Source organism: Euprymna scolopes, chromosome 41, assembly GCF_053919585.1.
Source record: "Euprymna scolopes isolate OS-2025 chromosome 41, ASM5391958v1, whole genome shotgun sequence".
NCBI classification, from domain to species: Eukaryota; Metazoa; Mollusca; class Cephalopoda; order Sepiida; family Sepiolidae; genus Euprymna; species Euprymna scolopes.
Genome location: NC_136522.1, coordinates 4,933,047 through 4,954,318, shown reverse-complemented (window position 1 = coordinate 4,954,318; position 21,272 = coordinate 4,933,047). Strand labels below are relative to the sequence as shown.

At 31.0% G+C, this 21,272-nt stretch overlaps 1 protein-coding gene across 1 annotated transcript in view; it reads right to left on the bottom strand.

Moving 5' to 3' along the window:
• Positions 1–6,248: 6,248 nt before the first annotated feature.
• LOC145266315 (sphingosine-1-phosphate lyase 1-like) overlaps positions 6,249–21,272 on the bottom strand; it is an 81,250-nt gene continuing 66,226 nt past the window's right edge. The window contains exons 11-15 of the mRNA XM_080121874.1: positions 20,167–20,287; positions 14,482–14,599; positions 10,773–10,919; positions 8,513–8,633; positions 6,249–6,526 (exon numbers count right to left, since the gene is read on the bottom strand). Of these exons, the coding sequence (XP_079978000.1) occupies positions 6,425–6,526; positions 8,513–8,633; positions 10,773–10,919; positions 14,482–14,599; positions 20,167–20,287 (609 nt within the window). The 3' untranslated portion in view covers positions 6,249–6,424. The remainder of the gene's footprint in view (positions 6,527–8,512; positions 8,634–10,772; positions 10,920–14,481; positions 14,600–20,166; positions 20,288–21,272) is intronic.

Here is a 21,272-nt window from a genome sequence, read left to right as displayed (position 1 = left end):
GGGAAAAGAAAAAGGCATCACTTGTTTTGAAGCCGGTTTGTGTCCTGATGTCAGTTCACCTACAGCAAAAGCTCTCTTTCATGCATAAAAACAGGCACAAGTTTCGTTTCTCTGGAGAATTGGAAAAATGAGTTAAAACTAAAAAATTATACAAAATACTGTTAGAAACCTATCCAATATATGTTACTGTGACATATATTGGGTGGATTTCTAAGAGTATTTTGTATAATTTTTTAGTTTTAACTCATTTTTCCAAACTTCACGTATTTAACATTTATTTGTTTCAAAGAGATTATGATCTTTGTTAGACTCTGTGGGGTTCACGATGCCATTTTTTTTAAAAGGAGGGATGCACTCATTGTGATATGAAATATCCACTACTGACATACAAATATCAGTTGTCACCATCTTTTTGTTTTTTAAATTCAATTTTCACCCCAAACGAGGCACAGTGCCACATTGAAGTAGGGGGCTACTATCGGGGACATAAGTTGCAGGGACATTATGAAGGGAGATGAGCAGCAAGATATTACAGTTAGGATATCTGCTGTGGAACAGGCTTTTTTTTTCTTTTTTTTTTTTACGTGGAGGTCCCTACTTATCAAGGCCCAGAAGCTACTCAGGGATAAGGGTTATTGCACGTACAGTAATTAATGGGATAGTATCGTAGTAATCGTTAGTATTGGAGATTTGATAAAGTATCTTACTTAAGGGGCGGTTCATCAGGAATTTCTTCATGTTGGACTTGAAGACATCAAAGTTGTAGTCAGGTGGGAGACAGGCAGACGGAAGAGAATTCCACAGCCGTGCACTTCTAAGAAAGAAGCTTTGTTCATGGAATCTATGTTTTGATTTAGGCACAGATAAAGAGTGGGAAAAATTAATGACAGTGGTTTCAGCTAGACGGGTGTTTTTCGTGAAAGATTGGCGAGAGGGGACCAGAGATTGGAGCTCAAATGAGCACTAGCCATGGAAATAACGATAAAATAAAAACAGGCTTGCAATGTCTCTTCTGTGGGAGAGAGGTTGCAGGGAAGAGAAAAGGGCATCCCCACTAAGCCACGAAGTCTGTTTTGTACTCTATCAAGGCAGGATAGGCTGTTTTTAGCAGCTCCGGCCCAGAGGTGGCAGCAGTATTCCATCCTTGGACGTACTTGGCTTTTATGCAGATAGAGAATTGCATCAGTAGTGAGATATCTACTGGAGTGGTATATCTTCTGGAGCGGTAGAAGGATCTCACGATTTTCCTAGCGACCTTGGCAACAGACTTGATGTACGTGTTCCATTTCAGATCAGGAATAAAGGTCAAACCCAGAAGCTTGTCAAAACATGAAGCCTCCCAAGACGAGAGCCATTCATTTCAATTGATGCCAGATGGGGAGCATAGTGTTGATGATGTGAAGATAGGAGCTTGGTTTTAGATGCATTAAAAGTAACCAGCCACCTCTTCCCCCACTATACCACACGCTCAAGATCAGAGGAGAAACAATCTGAGAGAACTTTGTCATTTACGGCCTTTGATGTGTTGCCATAGATGATCATGTCATCAGCATAGATGTCAACGAATGATTTAAGTATGTGTTTTGAGAGATCATTGATGTAGATCAGGAAGAGAGTTGGGCTCAGGATGGACCCATCAATCACTACTCTTATGAGCCTATCAGAGAGAAATGATTTAATAATTGAGAAAACATTTCCAGTTTTACCGTAGCTGGAAATCTTGTGAAGTAGGCCCTTATGCCATACCTTGTCGAAGCCCTTTGATATGTCAAGAGAAATTGCCCTAGAAAGGGAGCCTTTGTTAAGAGATTCACTAATCCTATAAGATATAACCATTAGCATATCTGCTGTAGATTTAGCAGAACGGAAACCATATTGCATGTCACTAAGAAGGTTATTTCTGCTGAGGTGGTTGACTACTTCTTTATTTAATATGGATTCAAGCAGCTTACTCATGACACACAGGATACTTATTGGTCTGTACTGAGAGGGAGATCACTTATCACCTGAGTTCTTAAATACAGGGCATACTGATGAGGTTTTCCAGGGTGTTGGGAAACACTTCTCCAACACTATAATTGAAATGCCATCAGGGCCAGTTGATTTACTGGAATCAAGGTTCTTGATTAGCTTGGCAACCTCATGCACAGATATTTGTATGTTGCATAACGTGTTGTCTGTTATAGGAGGAAATACGGAGAGTTGATGGCCTTCATCGCATAGAGTAGAATTAGCTGCAAAGTTCTTGGCAAATAGTTTGGCCTTGTCTGATGCTGACGAGATGACCTCAGGTTCATTGATGATGGTTGGGATAGAACGCACGCTTCTGTTCAGGATCCTGTTTGCTATTTGCCAAAACTGGTGGGAACCAAGCTGCTGCTCAGCTACTTTGGATTTAACGGACTGGGCATATAGCTCTCTTGCATTTTTTATTACTCTTTTACAGTGGTTGCTGGCAGTCCTGAAAGCAGCTTTAATCTCAGCACATCTATTACGTTGGTAGCTATGGAAAAAGTGATTTCTGTGTGCGATAGCAGCAGCACATTCTTGGGAGAACCATGGCTGGCTGTTAGGTTTTTGTTGGAATTTTTTAGATGGTATGAATTGGTCTATGCCTACAATTAACCATTCGGTAAGGTCTGATACTATAGAGGACACATCCTTTTTAAACATGGAATGCAGAGGTAGATCAGATATGAATGTACGGAAGCTATCCCAGTCAGCCATAAGAGTATCGATATACAGTACAGTGGAAAGGTACGTCTGAAGACTTATTACATTTCATTTTTATCTTAACTGCCACAACGAAGTGGTCAGAGGATCCCAGAGGAGATAGAACGGAATATGAACATTGCTCGGGGGAAGTTGTGAGGAAAAGGTCTAGAAGGCTTGCATACTGACCGGTAGTATCGGGCACACGGGTGGGTTTGTGAACAATCTGAGTGAGGTCATAAGTAATGGCAAAATCATGACAGTACCTCCCTTCATCATCTGTCTTATTTGAGTGGGTCAGCCGTTTCACATTATGGACATTGAAGTCACTGCAAATGTGAAGGATGAGCAGACGGGATGCGGTCAATTTTCTCAGATATACTCTTAAGGATAGTAACCATCCTGTTGTGGGGGCGATAAAGGGCAAATATAAATGCAGTGGTGTAAGCAAGTGCAACCCGAAAGCACATATAAGGTAAATTAGGGTCTTATCTGGAGATATTCCTGCCACATGAAAAGCTATCTTTAATGTAGGCACATATTCCATGCCCATGGCAATCTCGGGGGTCAGATTTAGATATTAAGTTAGAGTATCCTTTAATTATGAACTCATCTAGGGAAGGGGACGGCCCTATGCCAGTTTCCCTTAGAAACAATATATCCGGTTTCGTCTCCTATAATTGTGTTTCAACCTCTGGAAGGTTGGAATGTAGACCCCTGATATTGGAGAAGGAGACATGGTAGTAGGTGTCTATGTTGGAGGATAGGGTTCTAAATTTATTCATGTTTTTTTCTGGAAATATTTCATGCTGAGGTTTTGGGATTTGTGGAACAGGTTGACAGACTTGGTTAGAGCAGGACAGAGAGGGAAAGTAAGAGAGAAAAAGACTGGAAATTTTTTTTTTTTTGTGTGTGACACATAAGTTAAAGCTATAACAATTACCCACTAGTATGGCATCGAGAGGCCCCACCAGAAACTACTGCATGGTCCAGAATCCATTCACCAAATGGCAATACAGCAGCCCCAGTACTTTGCACCTGCTGATAGGACAGCCTCCTTAGTGGTTAATCCAAGGTTCGGGTCCCTGATTATCAGGCGGATAACAAATGATGAAATGTTTACCTCCAGCACCCTTACTAGTGACATGGCCACAAGGATAGACATAGAAACCGAAAATTTCCGACATCTCAGGCTACTGTTTACAAAGTACTACCAACCAGGAAAGCTTTTTCTTCACCCTTTGTCAGAAAAAGCACTCATTTGAAATGAGGACAGAGAGACAAAAAAGGAGAAGTGAGAGTTACTGGAGCTGCCAAAATACGATAATGGAACTTTTATCAATTTGTGAAGTCGGGTTATTTTGTATTAATTTAGATTTGAAGAACTCATTTAAAAACTGGTTCAGAGTAATACCGTTTGGGTTACGTATTAAGTTTAGACTAGTTAAAAATAATGCATACTGCAGAGAAAAAAAGCCGCGTTTTTCTGAGTTTAAATAATAGTGCAGTTTTAATTTGGAAAATTCTCGTTTTCATGGCTGACTTTTTTCTTTTTTTTTTCGTTTTAAATATACGAAAACAGTATTCGCTAATAATAGTATATTTGACAAAAAAAGATTTTAAAAATTACAAGATAAGTCCAGTCCTATTGGGTCTTGGTCTTGTAACAAGTTGCCGCAAACTTCCGAGCAGAAGGTCACTAGTCAACAGCAGAACGAGTGGAAATGCCTAAATTTTCCATTAAGGTTTTCTGCTTCCAAAACTGAACACATTTGGTGCCACTGATATTAAAGCGCGCTATAAACAAGTATTTATCTGTGACCAACAATCCACAATTTTTTAAAAAATCCCATTACCTAAATCCATATTGTTTATTAGTCAGAAGTTTAGCAGCTGTAACGTGATGGACTAGAGCTTGATTAATTATGGTCTCAAATATTTTGGCGATAAGCAGGAGGAGGCTAATGGGGCAATAATTTAATGGGTCAGTACTTTCACCAGAATTCTTAAAAACTGGCACCACAGAAGCAGTTTTCCAGCAGTCAGGAAAGCAAGATTCATTAAAGAATTTGTTGTAAGGTTTGGAGAGAACTGGAGCAACCTTGGCGGAGCATTTTTTTAATAGTACAGCCAGAATGAGATCAGGTCCACATGCTTTCGAGGTGTCTAGGCTTTTTTTTATGGTATCTTCCCTCTGCCCTCCCATCCCTCCCGTGAACGAAACAGATCTGTAAATGACCTCAGAGGAAAATAAAATCTGGGCAGGAGGATTAGTTTCTACATAATTTGTTAGAAGCTATGAAGCTTATAATGTTTCTTTTTTTTTAAGGGTGGGACTGTTCATATGATCACCAATGTTAGTTCTGGTTACCTTGGAGATGAATACCATTTGTTTTTACAGATGAGCTGCTGCTATCGCCTTGCTTCATTAATTACCACATGCAACGACGATGACGCAAACTGATGAGTAACCAGTGTTTATTGTTCGCTAGTTCCTATGGATGCCATATTCCGTGGATAAATAATAAAATAAAAAAATTGATAATTTCACGATAAAAGAGTGTGTTTGCGCTTGGCCTTTTGGTCAAGATTAAAGTGTAGTGTCTGTTCCGACAGATGCTGCAAGCTATGACTAGCAAAGACCAGATGTGGGGGCAGCCCCACATGCCTTACCATTAACCAGCTCCCATTTCCCACCTCTCGGGAGCTGGTCCCCTTTTTCCCTTCCCCCTCCCTTCACTCCTCACATTAAAAATCGGCCTTGTGCCTAATTTGCTCGGTGGGGGAGCAAATAAATACCATCTGTTCCGGCAGATACTGCAAGCAAAGACCATATGTGGGGGAAACCCAACATATAAGACCTTGGTCAATGTAGGGGCAACCCTTCATACCAATTGTCACAATCCAGCTCCCCTACTCCCCGGGGAGTTGGTCCCCATTTCCCCTTCACTCCTCACATTAAAAATCGGCCTTGTGCCTAATTTGCTCGGTGGGGGAGCAAATAAATACCATCTGTTCTTCAGATGCTGCACTTCTATTTCTTGTTCTCTTTCGGTGGAGGAGAAATCCTTCACGACTGAGACAATTTTTATTTTTGTACCTTTTCTCCACGTTAAAAAACGACCCTGGTGTCTAACTCTGTCCCGTGGGAAGGCATAGTAAATAGGTACATACAGCATAATCACGACACATCAGTTCCTGTTGAATCACTGAAGTTAAGCAACGTTGAACCTTGTCAATGGGTGACCATCTGGGACTTCCAGGTGCTGTATGTGCTCTCCGCTTATCTCGGCATTGTTTCCAGTCGTCCTGGACTTCTCCTTGCCACTGGACTCAAACAGTGCCGATTCAGAAGAGGTGTGATGGGGATTGCAAAACCCTTGCCTCACAATTACACGTGCAGCTGCCCTTCCAGGGGGTATCCTTTGTCTCTTGTGACTGAACGGAGACATCATCGATCCTATGGACGCCATACTCAGTAGATAAATGATAAAATAAAAATTAATAAATTAATTTAAAAAACAAAAAAAAAACAGTTTAAAATGTTTGAAAATTTATTTAATTGTTTTTTTTTTTTTAAATAAACACAAAATCTAATTATAATTTGATAATTTTAATACTTATATTTATTTCACTGTTTTTAATGATCGATAAACAACATTCTTCTTTTTTTGTTCCGAATGGACAAGTCGTGATGTGAACAAAATATTTGTTATTGCGCGTTCGTATTATAGCTCGCATTCAGATAAATTTCTGTGACTTCTTCGACGACAGAGCGGTCCGGAATTTGTTGCGACATACCATATAGTGCACCCTGCAAAAGAGAAAAAATAATTTCAAAGAAATCCTGCATGTTTCCAAACTTATAACAAAATCAAAAATCATTTGGAGTAAAGTAAACTTCTTCCAGTAAACGATCGAAAAAAAAACAATCTTGCTGTACGTGCCTGTTACACGATGAAGTCTTTTTTTAACTAAGAAAATCTAATTTTATGAGTAAGCAAAAAGGGACCGTCTTGCATCGCCATCTTAAAAAAAAAAAAGGGGCAGATAACTCCACAATAATTCAATCTTGACAGATCAGCCTTGTTATGCATATGATTTCTCATTAATAATTTAAAATTATTTTCTTTATAAGAAACCAACTATTCGATCAATTTACGTAATTTTTGGAATGTGGCATTTTCGTTCCGTTATGGTTACATACATTATAAAGATTTTTCTGTTTTTTTTTTTTTTTTCTTTTTGTATGTATCCGTTATGGAACGAAGTTCTCCAAAAAAAATTTCACTTAATTTCATCAAGTAGTTTTTTTTTTTTTGTTTTACAGCGAAAAAACAATTTGTTATGATACCGAGCAAAAGGTTCGATTTTTAGGAAGAAGAGCTAGTATTAAAGATGGGGAGGGAGTGTCGGGCTTTAAATTGAGTTATCTCCCCATAGAGTGTTCAACATATTCCATAATGGCTGACTTCAACGTGCTCTCATAAAAACGTGTTTTTCCGCCGTAAAAAACAAACTACATGATCAAATTAAATGAAATCTTTGCGGGGGAGATCTTCAGTCCATAACGGATACGTACAATATAACCTTTTTTTCGATATTTTCATTTTTTAATGTGTTGATTAAACTGTACAAGTGCCGAAAGTTGACTTGCAGAAATGAACGTTGGCTGCAGGCCAGTTCAGCTTTCTGTCGTTTCAGTTATTTATTTGTTTCCACACGAAAAGGGAGTGTGCAAATGAATAGCAATTGTCTGATATCAGGGGTTTCCCCCGGATTGATCAAAGCTGATTTGCTTCTGGACGTCCCAGCACAAAAGGCGAGAAGCTGACTTCACTTTCGATTTAGTTTCGCTTTTATACGAAAAACATAAACACGCGAGAGGAAGGAATAGCGTGAATTTTATAAAAGTCCATCAAAATAAATGTAGATATGATGTCTGTTCGCAAATCGTAAATATTATAATCTAGGGAGTATATAAAAAGTTCTAAGAAATAGTAAACCCCCCCCCCCTTCGAGAAGCCCAGCGAAAAAGCCTTTGCTGGACATACAAACAAACGTGTGGTCGTTTTGTCTTTTATATATAGAGATTGCATAAAGGAAAATCAGAAACTACATAAGATACAATTAGAAAAAATTCTGATACCTCCGTTCAGAGGCAAAGCTTGCACAATCTCCAACCACACTTCTGCATAAGCTACTGCTTGAGTCTAGTGGCAAGAACATGTCCAGGACAACTGGAAACAATGCCGAGATAAGCGGAGAGCACATACAACACCTGGAAGTCCCAAATTGGTCACCCGTTTTAGTACTGACCAGGCTTAACGTTGCTTAACTTCAGTGATCTAACGGGAACCGGTGTGTCAACATGAATTAGATTCAGTATAACCCAAGCAATATTAAAAAGAAAAAAAAAAATGCAATATTCATGATCTTGGAGTCGCGAGCAACTAAATGAATGTGAGGACACTTTAGAAGAACGATATGCAATAAAATTTTGTTTTAAACTTGGAAAAAATACCACACAAACGTATGGAATGCTTCAGACTGCTTTTGGACCATCTTGCATGAATCAAGTATCAGTTTTTGAGTGGCATAAGAGATTCAAGGAAAGCAGGAAGTCTGCAAGGGATGATGAGAGGTGTGGGAGGAATCAAGAAAGTGGGTGGAGGTGGTTTCCAGCATCTAGGGACCTACACAGTGAAGGGAGGGGATTTTGCTGCTTATTGGGTTATCAATTTCAAAAAATGAATTTTATTTGAAGTGCATCGTTGAATGCTAATCAAGGGATACTTACGGCGCCATTGCACGGTGCACTTGGATTCTTCATGATTTCGTTGACACACTCATTCACGTCTTTCTCAAATCTCTCCACGACGCCAGCTTGAGTATGTGCCATGACAACACAAATATGAATGCTATAAAAAAAACGAAAATATAAAATAACTAAAATATAAAATAATGAAAATATAAAATAACGAAAATATAAAATAACGAAAATATAAAATAACGAAAATATAAAATAATGAAAATATAAAATAATGAAATATAAAATAATGAAATATAAAATAATGAAAATATAAAATAATGAAAATATAAAATAACTAAAATATAAAATAACTAAAATATAAAATAATGAAAATATAAAATAACTAAAATATAAAATAATGAAAATATAAAATAATGAAAATATAAAATAACTAAAATATAAAATAATTAAAATATAAAATAACGAAAATATAAAATAATGATAATATAAAATAACGAAAATATAAAATAACTAAAATGTAAAATAACTAAAATATAAAATAATGAAAATATAAAATAACGAAAATATAAAATAAGAAAATATAAAATAATGAAAATATAAAATAACAAAAATATGAAATAACGAAAATATAAAATAATGAAAATATAAAATAAAATATAAAATAATGAAAATATAAAATAATGAAAATATAAAATAATGAAAATATAAAATAATGAAAATATAAAATAACTAAAATATAAAATAATGAAAATATAAAATAACTGAAATATAAAATAACTAAAATATAAAATAATGAAAATATAAAATAATGAAAATATAAAATAATGAAAATATAAAATAATGAAAATATAAAATAATGAAATATAAAATAATGAAAATATAAAATAATGAAAATATAAAATAATGAAAATATAAAATAACGAAAATATAAAATAACTAAAATATAAAATAATGAAAATATAAAATAATGAAAATATAAAATAATGAAAATATAAAATAATGAAAATATAAAATAATGAAAATATAAAATAATGAAAATATAAAATAACAAAAATATAAAATAATTAAAATATAAAATAACTAAAATATAAAATAATGAAAATATAAAATAACTAAAATATAAAATAACTAAAATGTAAAATAACTAAAATATAAAATAATGAAAATATAAAATAACGAAAATATAAAATAAGAAAATATAAAATAATGAAAATATAAAATAACAAAAATATGAAATAACGAAAATATAAAATAATGAAAATATAAAATAACAAAAATATAAAATAACTAAAATATAAAATAACGAAAATATAAAATAATGAAAATATAAAATAACAAAAATATAAAATAACAAAAATATAAAATAACAAAAATATAAAATAACAAAAATATAAAATAACTAAAATATAAAATAATGAAAATATAAAATAATGAAAATATAAAATAATGAAAATATAAAATAACGAAAATATAAAATAACAAAAATATAAAAAAATGAAAATATAAAATAACGAAAATATAAAATAATGAAAATATAAAATAACTAAAATATAAAATAATGAAAATATGAAATAATGAAAATATAAAATAATGAAAATATAAAATAATGAAAATATAAAATAACAAAAATATGAAATAACGAAAATATAAAATAATGAAAATATAAAATAATGAAAATATAAAATAACAAAAATATAAAATAACGAAAATATAAAATAACAAAAATATAACATAACGAAAATATAAAAAAATGAAAATATAAAATAACAAAAATATAAAATAACTGTTATATTTGGTCGATACAAAAATAATGTCATTTTTCACATTCAACTTCATGCCAAAAAAAAACGACATTATTTTTGCACCAATTAACTAATAGTAAATATTTCTATAAATAAAAAAAGTAAATAATTTAAACAACTTTTATTTTTAAGTGAATTTTTTTTTTTTTAAATGAAAAATAATTTCTGTAGAATAAATGCAGCAAAAGATTGTGCCAAATTTATTTGTGACACTCTTTCCAGATAAATTCATAAAAATACAAATTAAACAGATTTAACAGGTTTTGGTCGCAAGGTCAAGGCTGCTATTTGCTCTGTGGAATTGCTGGTGACAGCCATCTTCATTTTTACTTATCCAATGTGTTTTATTTTTATTATTAGCTTTACAATAACAATGAACTGGAAAGCGTTTTGAGAGAGAGAGAGAGAGAGAGAGAGAGAGAGAGAGAGAGAGAGAGAGAGAGAGAGAGAGAGAGACATAGAAGGGGGGGGGTATTTTAAATTACCTCGAGGGGAACTGAAGCGGATTCAGGATCCAACCACGTTCAGTAAGAGCGTCCGACAAACGATAAATATCAAACTGATCGGATCCAAACGCAACGACGGATAATTTCGGATCACCAAAAACCTTTAAGCCGTCTATGGATCGCAAGCTGAAAAACAATAGAAAAAATTTTTTTTGTGAGGAATGTTTCATTTTTGTTTTTGGAGGGAGGGGGGTATAGCACATTGACGATCAAGGCTTTCTTTTAACACTAGCGAGGGGTACCCGGCGTTGCCCAGGTGTTTGGAGGTGTGTGTGGAAACTCCGGGGGGGGGGGGTAAAAAAAAAAAAAGTAAGTATGAGGATCGAACTCGAACCGTTGAGGCAAAGTTGTAAATTAAAGTGTGAAAAATAAAACAAAAAAAAAGTGCGACGTTAACCATTGCCCCACCGCGAGATGCTAACAGAAACACGTTTGAATTTATTTAATTACTTGGATTTGGCAGGTGTCCGTTTTAATGAGTTAATGAGGTCAAGTTTGACTACGGGATTTTTATTTTCTCAAGATGTAATAGGAAAAAGACTAACCCACATGCGGCAAGCGACAAATGTTGAATATTTATCTTCCCGAAATCGAGCAAATTAAATAGACAGGCGAGCTTCGTTGTTAACTATGAGATATTACGATTTATATGTGATATAAAAAGTTTTAAAAAGTTGTGAACTGACCGACCGCTTCTCTGAAAAAAGCCTTTTGTAGACATAAAGAAAAAGCAAACGCACATACAAACATACATACATTTTCGCCTTTATATTTATAGATTGAATCAAATGGTGGAATAAAATCCTATTAATAAATTATTTATTTTTTATCTTCTATTATATAAAAGGGAAAATGGGCGCACACATTTGTATACGTCTGCGAAAGGCTTTTTTCGTTGGCCTTCTTGCATCGGTTACATTTATAGAGACGTTTCCTTAGACTCTGTAGATCGTAATATCTCTGATTTGCAGATGGACATCGTCTCTAGCTTCATAATGATCGACTTTTACAAAAATTCTCTCATCCCCAGTGTTTCTTTGTCTTTTTCGTATAAAGCGAGATTGATCCAAGCAAATCCCTGTAACTTACGTCCCCGATAGTAGCCCCCTAACCCTAACCCTACTTCAAAGTGGCACTGTGGCTGATTAACTCATGCCTCCACTTCCTCCCTCTCAATAGAATTTGGTCGTCGTTGCCCCCCCCCCTCCAGTTTAACAGAGGTAGGAGGTCACGTGGTAATAACACAAAAAAGAAAATGGCTGTTTATTTTTTAGCTTAAATATAACGATCGTTTTTTTATCGGTGAATATTTTTAAGCTGAATTTTTTTTTTCCCCCCTTATCAGTTTTTCTTGACATTTTTCGTTATACTCTCGTATAATTACTATTTTTAACCCGTTAATCACGGTGGAAACATTTTCATAACGTGTAAGATTAGATATACAGACATTGTATGATTCTCGCAAATTTATCGATAAGAATTGTTTGTTTACAGACATCGCCATTACTGAATGGTGACGTCACGTCACGTGACATGACTAAGCGTTTATAGTGAAAATTGAACAAAAAAAAAAAAAAAACGTCCGCCTGGCCTTCTGGGCCGGGACATCTTGAACAATTAGCTTTGATCAATGTGGGGGGTGGGGGGGAACCCTTCATATCAGACAATTGCTATTCATTTGGACACTGCAAGGGTTCCCCCTTTTTGGGGGGAGCTGGTTTTCCCCCACATTATAAACGGCCTGGCTAATCTGCTTTTGTAGGGAAGCAAATAAATACCACGACAACCAGTTTAAAAGCAACTTTCATTTCTGTGCCAACTTAATTATTTTTGTTTTTTCTTTTTTATTTTGTCTTTTCCAAACTCAATTTACTATCCTCTTTTTTTCACGTTCTTTTCCTCCTTCACGGTACGGGTTCGAGCCTGCCTGCCTACTACCACTTTTTTTTTGTTCAACACACACCTCCAAATACCCTGGCAACGCCGGGCATCCAGGCTAGAGTATTATAGGCAAAGTCAATCCAGGCGGCATGTGAAACTTCCTCCTGGTGCACTACAGTGGGCCCCCAATTAAAGCTGGCAGTCAATAGATTGAATTGAAAATAGACAATTTTATCAATTTCAATGACAAAATAATGGCGTCAATATTGGTTAATCCTAATTCAATCCCAGACGACACTGCTAATCTTTGCCGGATTTCGCTCGACTAGCCTTAATTTAAACCTTCACCACCTCCGGGTTGGCGATAGACGCAACGGCAAAGACGTCACTTTTTTTTGTTCACATTCTTTTCCTCCTTCGCGGTACGAGTTTGAGTCTGCCTATCTACCACCACTCCTTTTTTTTTTTGCTCAGCCCACACCCCCAAACACCCAGGCAATGCCAGGCACCCAGGCTAGAGTATTATAGACAAAGTCAATCCAGGATCCATGTGAAACTTCCTCCTGGTGCACTACAGTGGGCCCCCAATTAAAGCCGGCAATCAATAGATTGGATTGAAAATAGACAATTTTATCAATTTCAATGACAAAATAAATAATGGCATCAATATTGGTTAATCCTCATTCAATCCAAGACGACACTGCTAATCTTTGCCGGTGCAATGGCTGCCACAAGACAGAGTATACAGTAGACCTCAGGTTTTTACATTAGTTTTCCTTCTCCTAGATACATGTCTTAACAAAAACTGGATGGTGCATTTATCGCAGTGAATTAAACGCGACTCCAGATACCAACTTGGAAATTTCTACATCACGTGGTACATATAGCACCTTGCCTTTCTAAATGGTCACCCATTTGGTACTGGCCAGGCTCATCGTTGCTTAACTTTGGTGATCTGACAGGAACCGGTGTGTCAACGTGATTATACCATATATATAGGTTGGGAAGAAAGTTCTTGTGGAATTTTTAAATTTGGATTTCAAATGATGTATTTTCAAATAAGTTTTTGTTATAATACCTTTACTTTATATATTATATTTTAAAGAGTGTTTTTCGTTCTATCTAATCGTTTAAATTACAATCGTTTTAAAACAATTATATATTCTTTTCAGAACGTTGAATACAAGATAAAAAAAAAAAAGCAAATTCGCACAATTTGCTGAAACAGCTTGTTATATCAATGAAGAGTTTGGCCCAGGAACCATTACTGAATGCACAGCACAATGATGGTTTAAGAAATTTTGTGGTGGCGACAAGAATCTTGAAGATGGTCAGCCATTGGATGTTGACAACGATCAATTAAAAGCCCTAGTCAACGCCAATCCACGCACAACCGTTCAAGAACTTGCTTCTGAATTAGACGTAAAGTATACAATGATTTCCAACAACTTGAGAGAGATTGGAAAGACAAAAACACTTGATAAACGGGTGCCTCACGAATTGAACAACAACCAAAAGAAACGCCGTTATGAAGTTTCATCTCTTCTTTTAAGCAACAAGAACGACTCGTTTCTCAACTGGGTTGTTACTTGCAATGAAAAGTGGGTTCTTTACGACAATCGGCAACACTCAGCTCGATGGTTAGATGCTGACAAAGCTTAACAAATTAGTTACCTATGATTTCTTTGCTTATTGTTCAACGCAAGATGTGCTTGATTGTCGGAGATCAAATTTCTTTTAATTTAATAAGCAATTTCATCTACCAATTATATGCAAGAGAAATAAAAAGGAAAAAAAAATGAATCACATTTTTGTAAAGGCTCTTGCAGTAGAAATAATCTTCCGTGCCGATTCCACATAGCCATCAATTCCAACGTACAACATCGTGGCCCAACACGCAGCAATTTCAGATCCCGCTCTGCTGCCTAAAAAAAAAAGAAAGAAAGAAAATCTCAGTGAAACGTTATCCGATTCATTCTATTATCCTACCCAGTCATGGCCGACAGAACGAAAGCATGCCATCCCACGTTGATTAAATAAAGGGTTCTGTTTGAAATTGCGTACAGATTTCCTAATTTAACAGAAAGATTCCCAAATAATACAATCCAAGGGAAATAACTCTATATACAGAGTTGCATCCCTTTTTTAAAAAAGATGGCAGCCATTTGAAAATAATTCCAACTGTAATAAAAATTTACTGAAAAGAATTTAACAGATTTAGATTTTATTCTTCTTATCAATATGCCGCAGCAACCTAGAAGAAAATCTAATAAACCAGAATTAAATATTCATTTTATAGGAAGAAAACAATTGATGATAAAATGACTGACTTTACTTTATATATTAGAAATATAAAGTAGAGCCAGCTTTTTCACCGTTTCTTTGATGTTAATAGCTTATTTAATTCAAGTAGATACTTAATTCTGTTTCGATATAAACATATGGTTTTTGTTCAGATATATGAGGCGCTTCCAATAAACTTTTTTTGTACAGGAATTTAAAATAGTCGTAAACTCTTGAAAATTCAGTATGTTATTGCTATACATCTTATGAGATGACAAACCAATTTTTATGATTTCAGATTCAAATGAACAGCTACAGCAGGAATTGGAATACACACTACTAAAGCCTGATTCTCAAAGGTGGTGAATTTCAAAAATGCAATCTGGATGTGAGGACACTTTAGAAGAACGATATACAATAAAATTTTGTTTTAAACTTGGAAAAAAATGCCACACAAATGTATGGAGTGCTTCAGACTGCTTTTGGACCATCTTGCCTGAATCGGGCAACAGTTTTTGAGTGGCATAAGAGATTCAAGGAAAGCATGGAGTCTGCAAGGGATGATGAGAGGTGTGGGAGGAATAAAGAAAGTCAGAACACCAGAGTTGATTGGCCAAATAAAGAATTTCATGGATAAGGACCTCATATTTTTTTCCAAAAATTATTTACAAACGATTTTAATATTTAATCAAATTGATATTTCCTGCTTTTAATTTTAATAATTAACAAGGTGAGTCCCTGGTATTGTACCTCTGCACCTGGCTAATAGAGTAAGAAGGAATGTTTAAGAAATTTGCAAGGTTGAAAGAACAAGAACATGCTACCCCCATGAAGTAAATAAAGAGTTCTGTTCGAAATTGCATCCAAATTCCCGAGTTCGACAGAAACATTCTCGAGTTCGACAAGATACACATAGAGAAAGTAGGAGGTTACATCGACCAAACGTTTGTGAAAATCACATTCAAGATGAGAATAGTAGTCCGCTGAATCTAAATAATACAAATAACCAACCCTCATCTCAAAAATTCAGAAACGACAGTTCTAAGTTCCAAAACCAAATTCCTATCTTTTATCGACCTGTGCCCTGATTCCTACTTGGTCCCAAATGTGAATAATGTGCAACTATTAAAAGGTGTTAATCTACGTTAAGTCTCTTCAATGAAGACAACTAAAATTATTTGCGTGACTTTCACCTTTTCCGTGATGTTAACGTTGACAAATATTTTGATCAAGTTTGGTGATGATTGATCAAGCAATATTCAGGTTTCTTTGGGAGAATGAAATTTGTATACTTAGTATTTTCCTGAGTACCAAGTTTTTGTAACAGCAGAATAATTTTTTTTTTTTCTCATCAGATATTCTTATATCTTCTAAAATATGCTGGGAAAGTCAGACCATTTGTTGGTTCATAGAAAAAAATTCTGATAGAAAGTTTGCAATTCCTTCAGGTGTAAACTGACAATCTTTTTTTTTTTTTTTCTACTTTCCTCATTAATATAGTTTGTAATAATTCACTTTGTTTTAATTGTTGTTCTTGTAAATATTCCATTTGCGTTTGTTGCGTTTGTATGGCCAACTGCATGGTTTTTGTGAGTTCAGTTATTTGCTCCATATCCAACTTTTAAGCACAGCATAAAAAAATTAATTGTACAAAAAAAAGCACTAAATGAATTCAACGTATTTGTTTAAAACGCCTATTATTTCGTAACAATTTAGAAAAGTTTTGAAGAAGAACATATATAAAAATCACTGTGTGTGTGTGTGTGTGTGTGTGTTTCCTCCTCATAGGTTCCAAAACGCCTGAGCCTATCTTTTACAAATTTTATACAAAGCTAATTTACATGTCTGGCAATGTTTTTTGTTTTGTACAGAAATTCATTTGATAAATATCAAAAACCGAAAAAATCCAATCTTAAAAATAGTTTTCTCTCTTATAGATTAAAAAAAAATAAATAAACAATTTTTACAGAGGAAATATTTTACAAGGGAGATAATAAAATTTCAGCAAATCATCTCTTCTTAAAAAAAAAAAAAGAACAACATATTTATTGTCATCTGTAAATACAGCACAGTGGTAGAACATTCGACTACAGATCGAATGATCCCCCGTTTAAGCCCAGGTGTACGTCACCATTTTATTTTAATTTTTTCTTATTAATGAGTTAAATTTGCGATAAAACAAGAGGTACCATTTAAAATCACTGCAAATCATTTTTTCGTTTACATATTTTAAAACTAAACATTAATCAGAAGTGACTTTTCCAGGGCATTCATCGTCAGGTCCAAATATCAGCTGACATGATATTGTAAACAAACACAGACGGAATTTGATGAATGACATCATCATCATCATCATCATCATCATTATTTTTTAATCTTTTTTGCGAATTAGTTCACCGAGCAAATAATTTGTCGTAATATATAATAATCGATAGAGGATTAATTCTATAAACAGTGATTTTCTTTCAACTGTGACATTTTAAACGAATTTAAAAAATCGATTTCAACAAAAGGTTTTCATCTTCTATAAACGTTGTTTACAGTCAGTGAAGTTTCAGTCTGTATAAGACTGTTATATGAGGACATATTTTCCTCTTAAAATGAAGAAATTATGATTTCTTACAGAAATAATAATATGGTTATCCGAATATAATAAATAGCAAATATAAAATATAATAAAAATATTTATTAATATAATTAAATATTATAATAATCTAATAATACCTAACATATTATATAATAATATAAAATATAAACAAATAATTATTTATAATCAAATAAATTAAAAATAACAATAAAATATTATATAATATAAAATATAAACAAATAATTATTTATAATCAAATAAATTAAAAATAACAATAAAATATTATATAATATAAAATATAAAAAATAATTATTTATAATCAAATAAATTAAAAATAACAATAAAATATTATATAATAATATAAAATAAAAAAAACATACTTATTTATAATCAAATAAATTAAAAATAACAATAAAATATTATATAATAATATAAAATAAAAAATAATTATTTATAATCAAATAAATTAAAAATAACAATAAAATATTATATAATAATATAAAATAAAAAATAATTATTTATAATCAAATAAATTAAAAATAACAATAAAATATTATATAATATAAAATAAAAAATAATTATTTATAATCAAATAAATTAAAACATAATAATAAAATATTATATAATAATATAAAATAAAAAAAACATACTTATTTATAATCAAATAAATTAAAAATAACAAAATATTATATAATATAAAATATAAAAAATAATTATTTATAATCAAATAAATTAAAAATAACAATAAAATATTATATAATAATATAAAATAAAAAAAACATACTTATTTATAATCAAATAAATTAAAAATAACAATAAAATATTATATAATAATATAAAATATAAAAAATAATTATTTATAATCAAATAAATTAAAAATAACAATAAAATATTATATAATAATATAAAATAAAAAATAATTATTTATAATCAAATAAATTAAAAATAACAATAAAATATTATATAATAATATAAAATATAAAAAATAATTATTTATAATCAAATAAATTAAAACATAATAATAAAATATTATATAATAATATAAAATATAAAAAATAATTATTTATAATCAAATAAGTTAAAACATAATAATAAAATATTATATAATAATATAAAATATAAAAAATAATTATTTATAATCAAATAAATTAAAAATAACAATAAAATATTATATAATATAAAATATAAAAAATAATTATTTATAATCAAATAAATTAAAAATAACAATAAAATATTATATAATAATATAAAATATAAAAAATAATTATTTATAATCAAATAAATTAAAAATAACAAAAAAATATTATATAATAATATAATATAAAAATAATTATTTATAATCAAATAAATTAAAACATAATAATAAAATATTATATAATAATATAAAATATAAAAAATAATTATTTATAATCAAATAAATTAAAAATAACAATAAAATATTATATAATATAAAATATAAAAAATAATTATTTATAATCAAATAAATTAAAAATAACAATAAAATATTATATAATAATATAAAATATAACAAATAATTATTTATAATCAAATAAATTAAAAATAACAATAAAATATTATATAATAATATAAAATATAAAAAATAATTAATTATAATCAAATAAATTAAAAATAACAATAAAATATTATATAATAATATAAAATATAAAAAATAATTATTTATAATCAAATAAATTAAAAATAACAATAAAATATTATATAATAATATAAAATATAAAAAATAATTATTTATAATCAAATAAATTAAAAATAATAAAATATTATATAATAATATAAAATATAAAAAATAATTATTTATAATCAAATAAATTAAAAATAACAATAAAATATTATATAATAATATAAAATATAAAAAATAATTATTTATAATCAAATAAATTAAAAATAACAATAAAATATTATATAATAATATAAAATATAAAAAATAATTATTTATAATCAAATAAATTAAAAATAACAATAAAATATTATATAATAATATAAAATATAAAAAATAATTATTTATAATCAAATAAATTAAAAATAACAATAAAATATTATATAATAATATAAAATAAAAAATAATTATTTATAATCAAATAAATTAAAAATAATAATAAAATATTATATAATAATATAAAATATAAAAAATACTTATTTATAATCAAATAAATTAAAAATAACAATAAAATATTATATAATGTAATCAATTTCAACAAAAGCTTTTCATCTTCTATAGAAATATGAACATTGTTTCCAGTCAGTGAAGTTTCGGTTTCGGTTAGGGTTAGTGTAAAAGACGTATTTGTTATTGTTTTTAAACTCTTATTCACTCCAAACGTTGGTTGAGAAGGTTTCTTACAATTGTTAAAGGCAAGAAGCCCAGTACCTATTATAGTAGTGTCATCGTCAAATATACCAATGTTAAAAGTTAATAAAAATGTTTTTAGCTGTACTGTTATCTCCATTTTTCATTCCATAAAAAATTTCTTCCACTTGAAAATAACAATTGTGCTTTCCTTGTCATGCAACAAAGAATAAATAAATAAATAAATAAAATAATGAAAACAATTAAAAATTAAATTTTTAATTTTTGAATAAAATTAAAATTTAAAAGTTGACTACCTGCAAATGTTGGCGTGGCATAAATTCCTCCGGGCCAGTTTGTAATGCTAAACCATTGATATTTACGATAGTCAGGCGTTTTGTACATCAGAACAGCGGAGCCTTTTGGAGCTTGACCATACTGAAAATAAAGTTTTGATTTTTTTTTATATATATATTTACAGAAAAAAATGTCTTTTTCTTTTTATTATTAAAAGATGAAATAAAATTTCAGACATTTCAATTTAATTTGTTTTTTTTTTTATATCTTTTTGATTAAAAATGTTAATAGGTTTCAATATCATTGAATTAAAAGAGTTATCTACACCTTTGCATTGATATTTTTATTAAAATAATAAAATAATTATTAATTGTACATTTTTTGTTTTACATCAATTCACGTCAGTCTGTGTTATCCACGACAATCTTTACCAATTCCAATGCGACCCACATAAAGCAGACATTGAAAATGATCTATAGAGTTAATGACAAACTGCTTGCAGCGTTAAAGATTATTTTTGGAAAGCTTACAAAAGGTCACACCTTCCAACATCTGTGGGCCATAATTTGACATAAGAACACAATCATTCAGGTCTAACAACATTAGAATAAAATAATTTAACCTTTTCAAGTTTTACATGGATTAATTCCTTATTTTATACCATTCCAGACTTTTGTGAAAATGAATCTTGCTGTAAATCTTTCAATCAGTATCTATATATTAATGAGTCTCCTGTGGACTTTCCACAGGTTCCACTAGTCCATATATTAATACGATAGCATATGTTATTTTGTGTGTCACGCTTACATCTTTTTTACTTCTGAGTGACCGTCGTTTAATTGTTATGACGTTCCATTTCTTGTAAGAAATAATTTTACCAGAAGTTCTTTATAAGTTTTGGTTTCGATTTCGATTATGGCTGAAGGAACTCTAGTCATATATATACATGTATATATATAAAATTTATTTATACAAATATTGATGGCTACATATGTGCATACATGTTTCCCTCTAACTCAACTCAAGATACAAAATCATTCTCTTATATCACCTACAAAAATAGAATCTTATCTTAGATTAGGGAGAGGGATACAGAAGTATTTCATTTGGAATAAGGGGTAGGGGG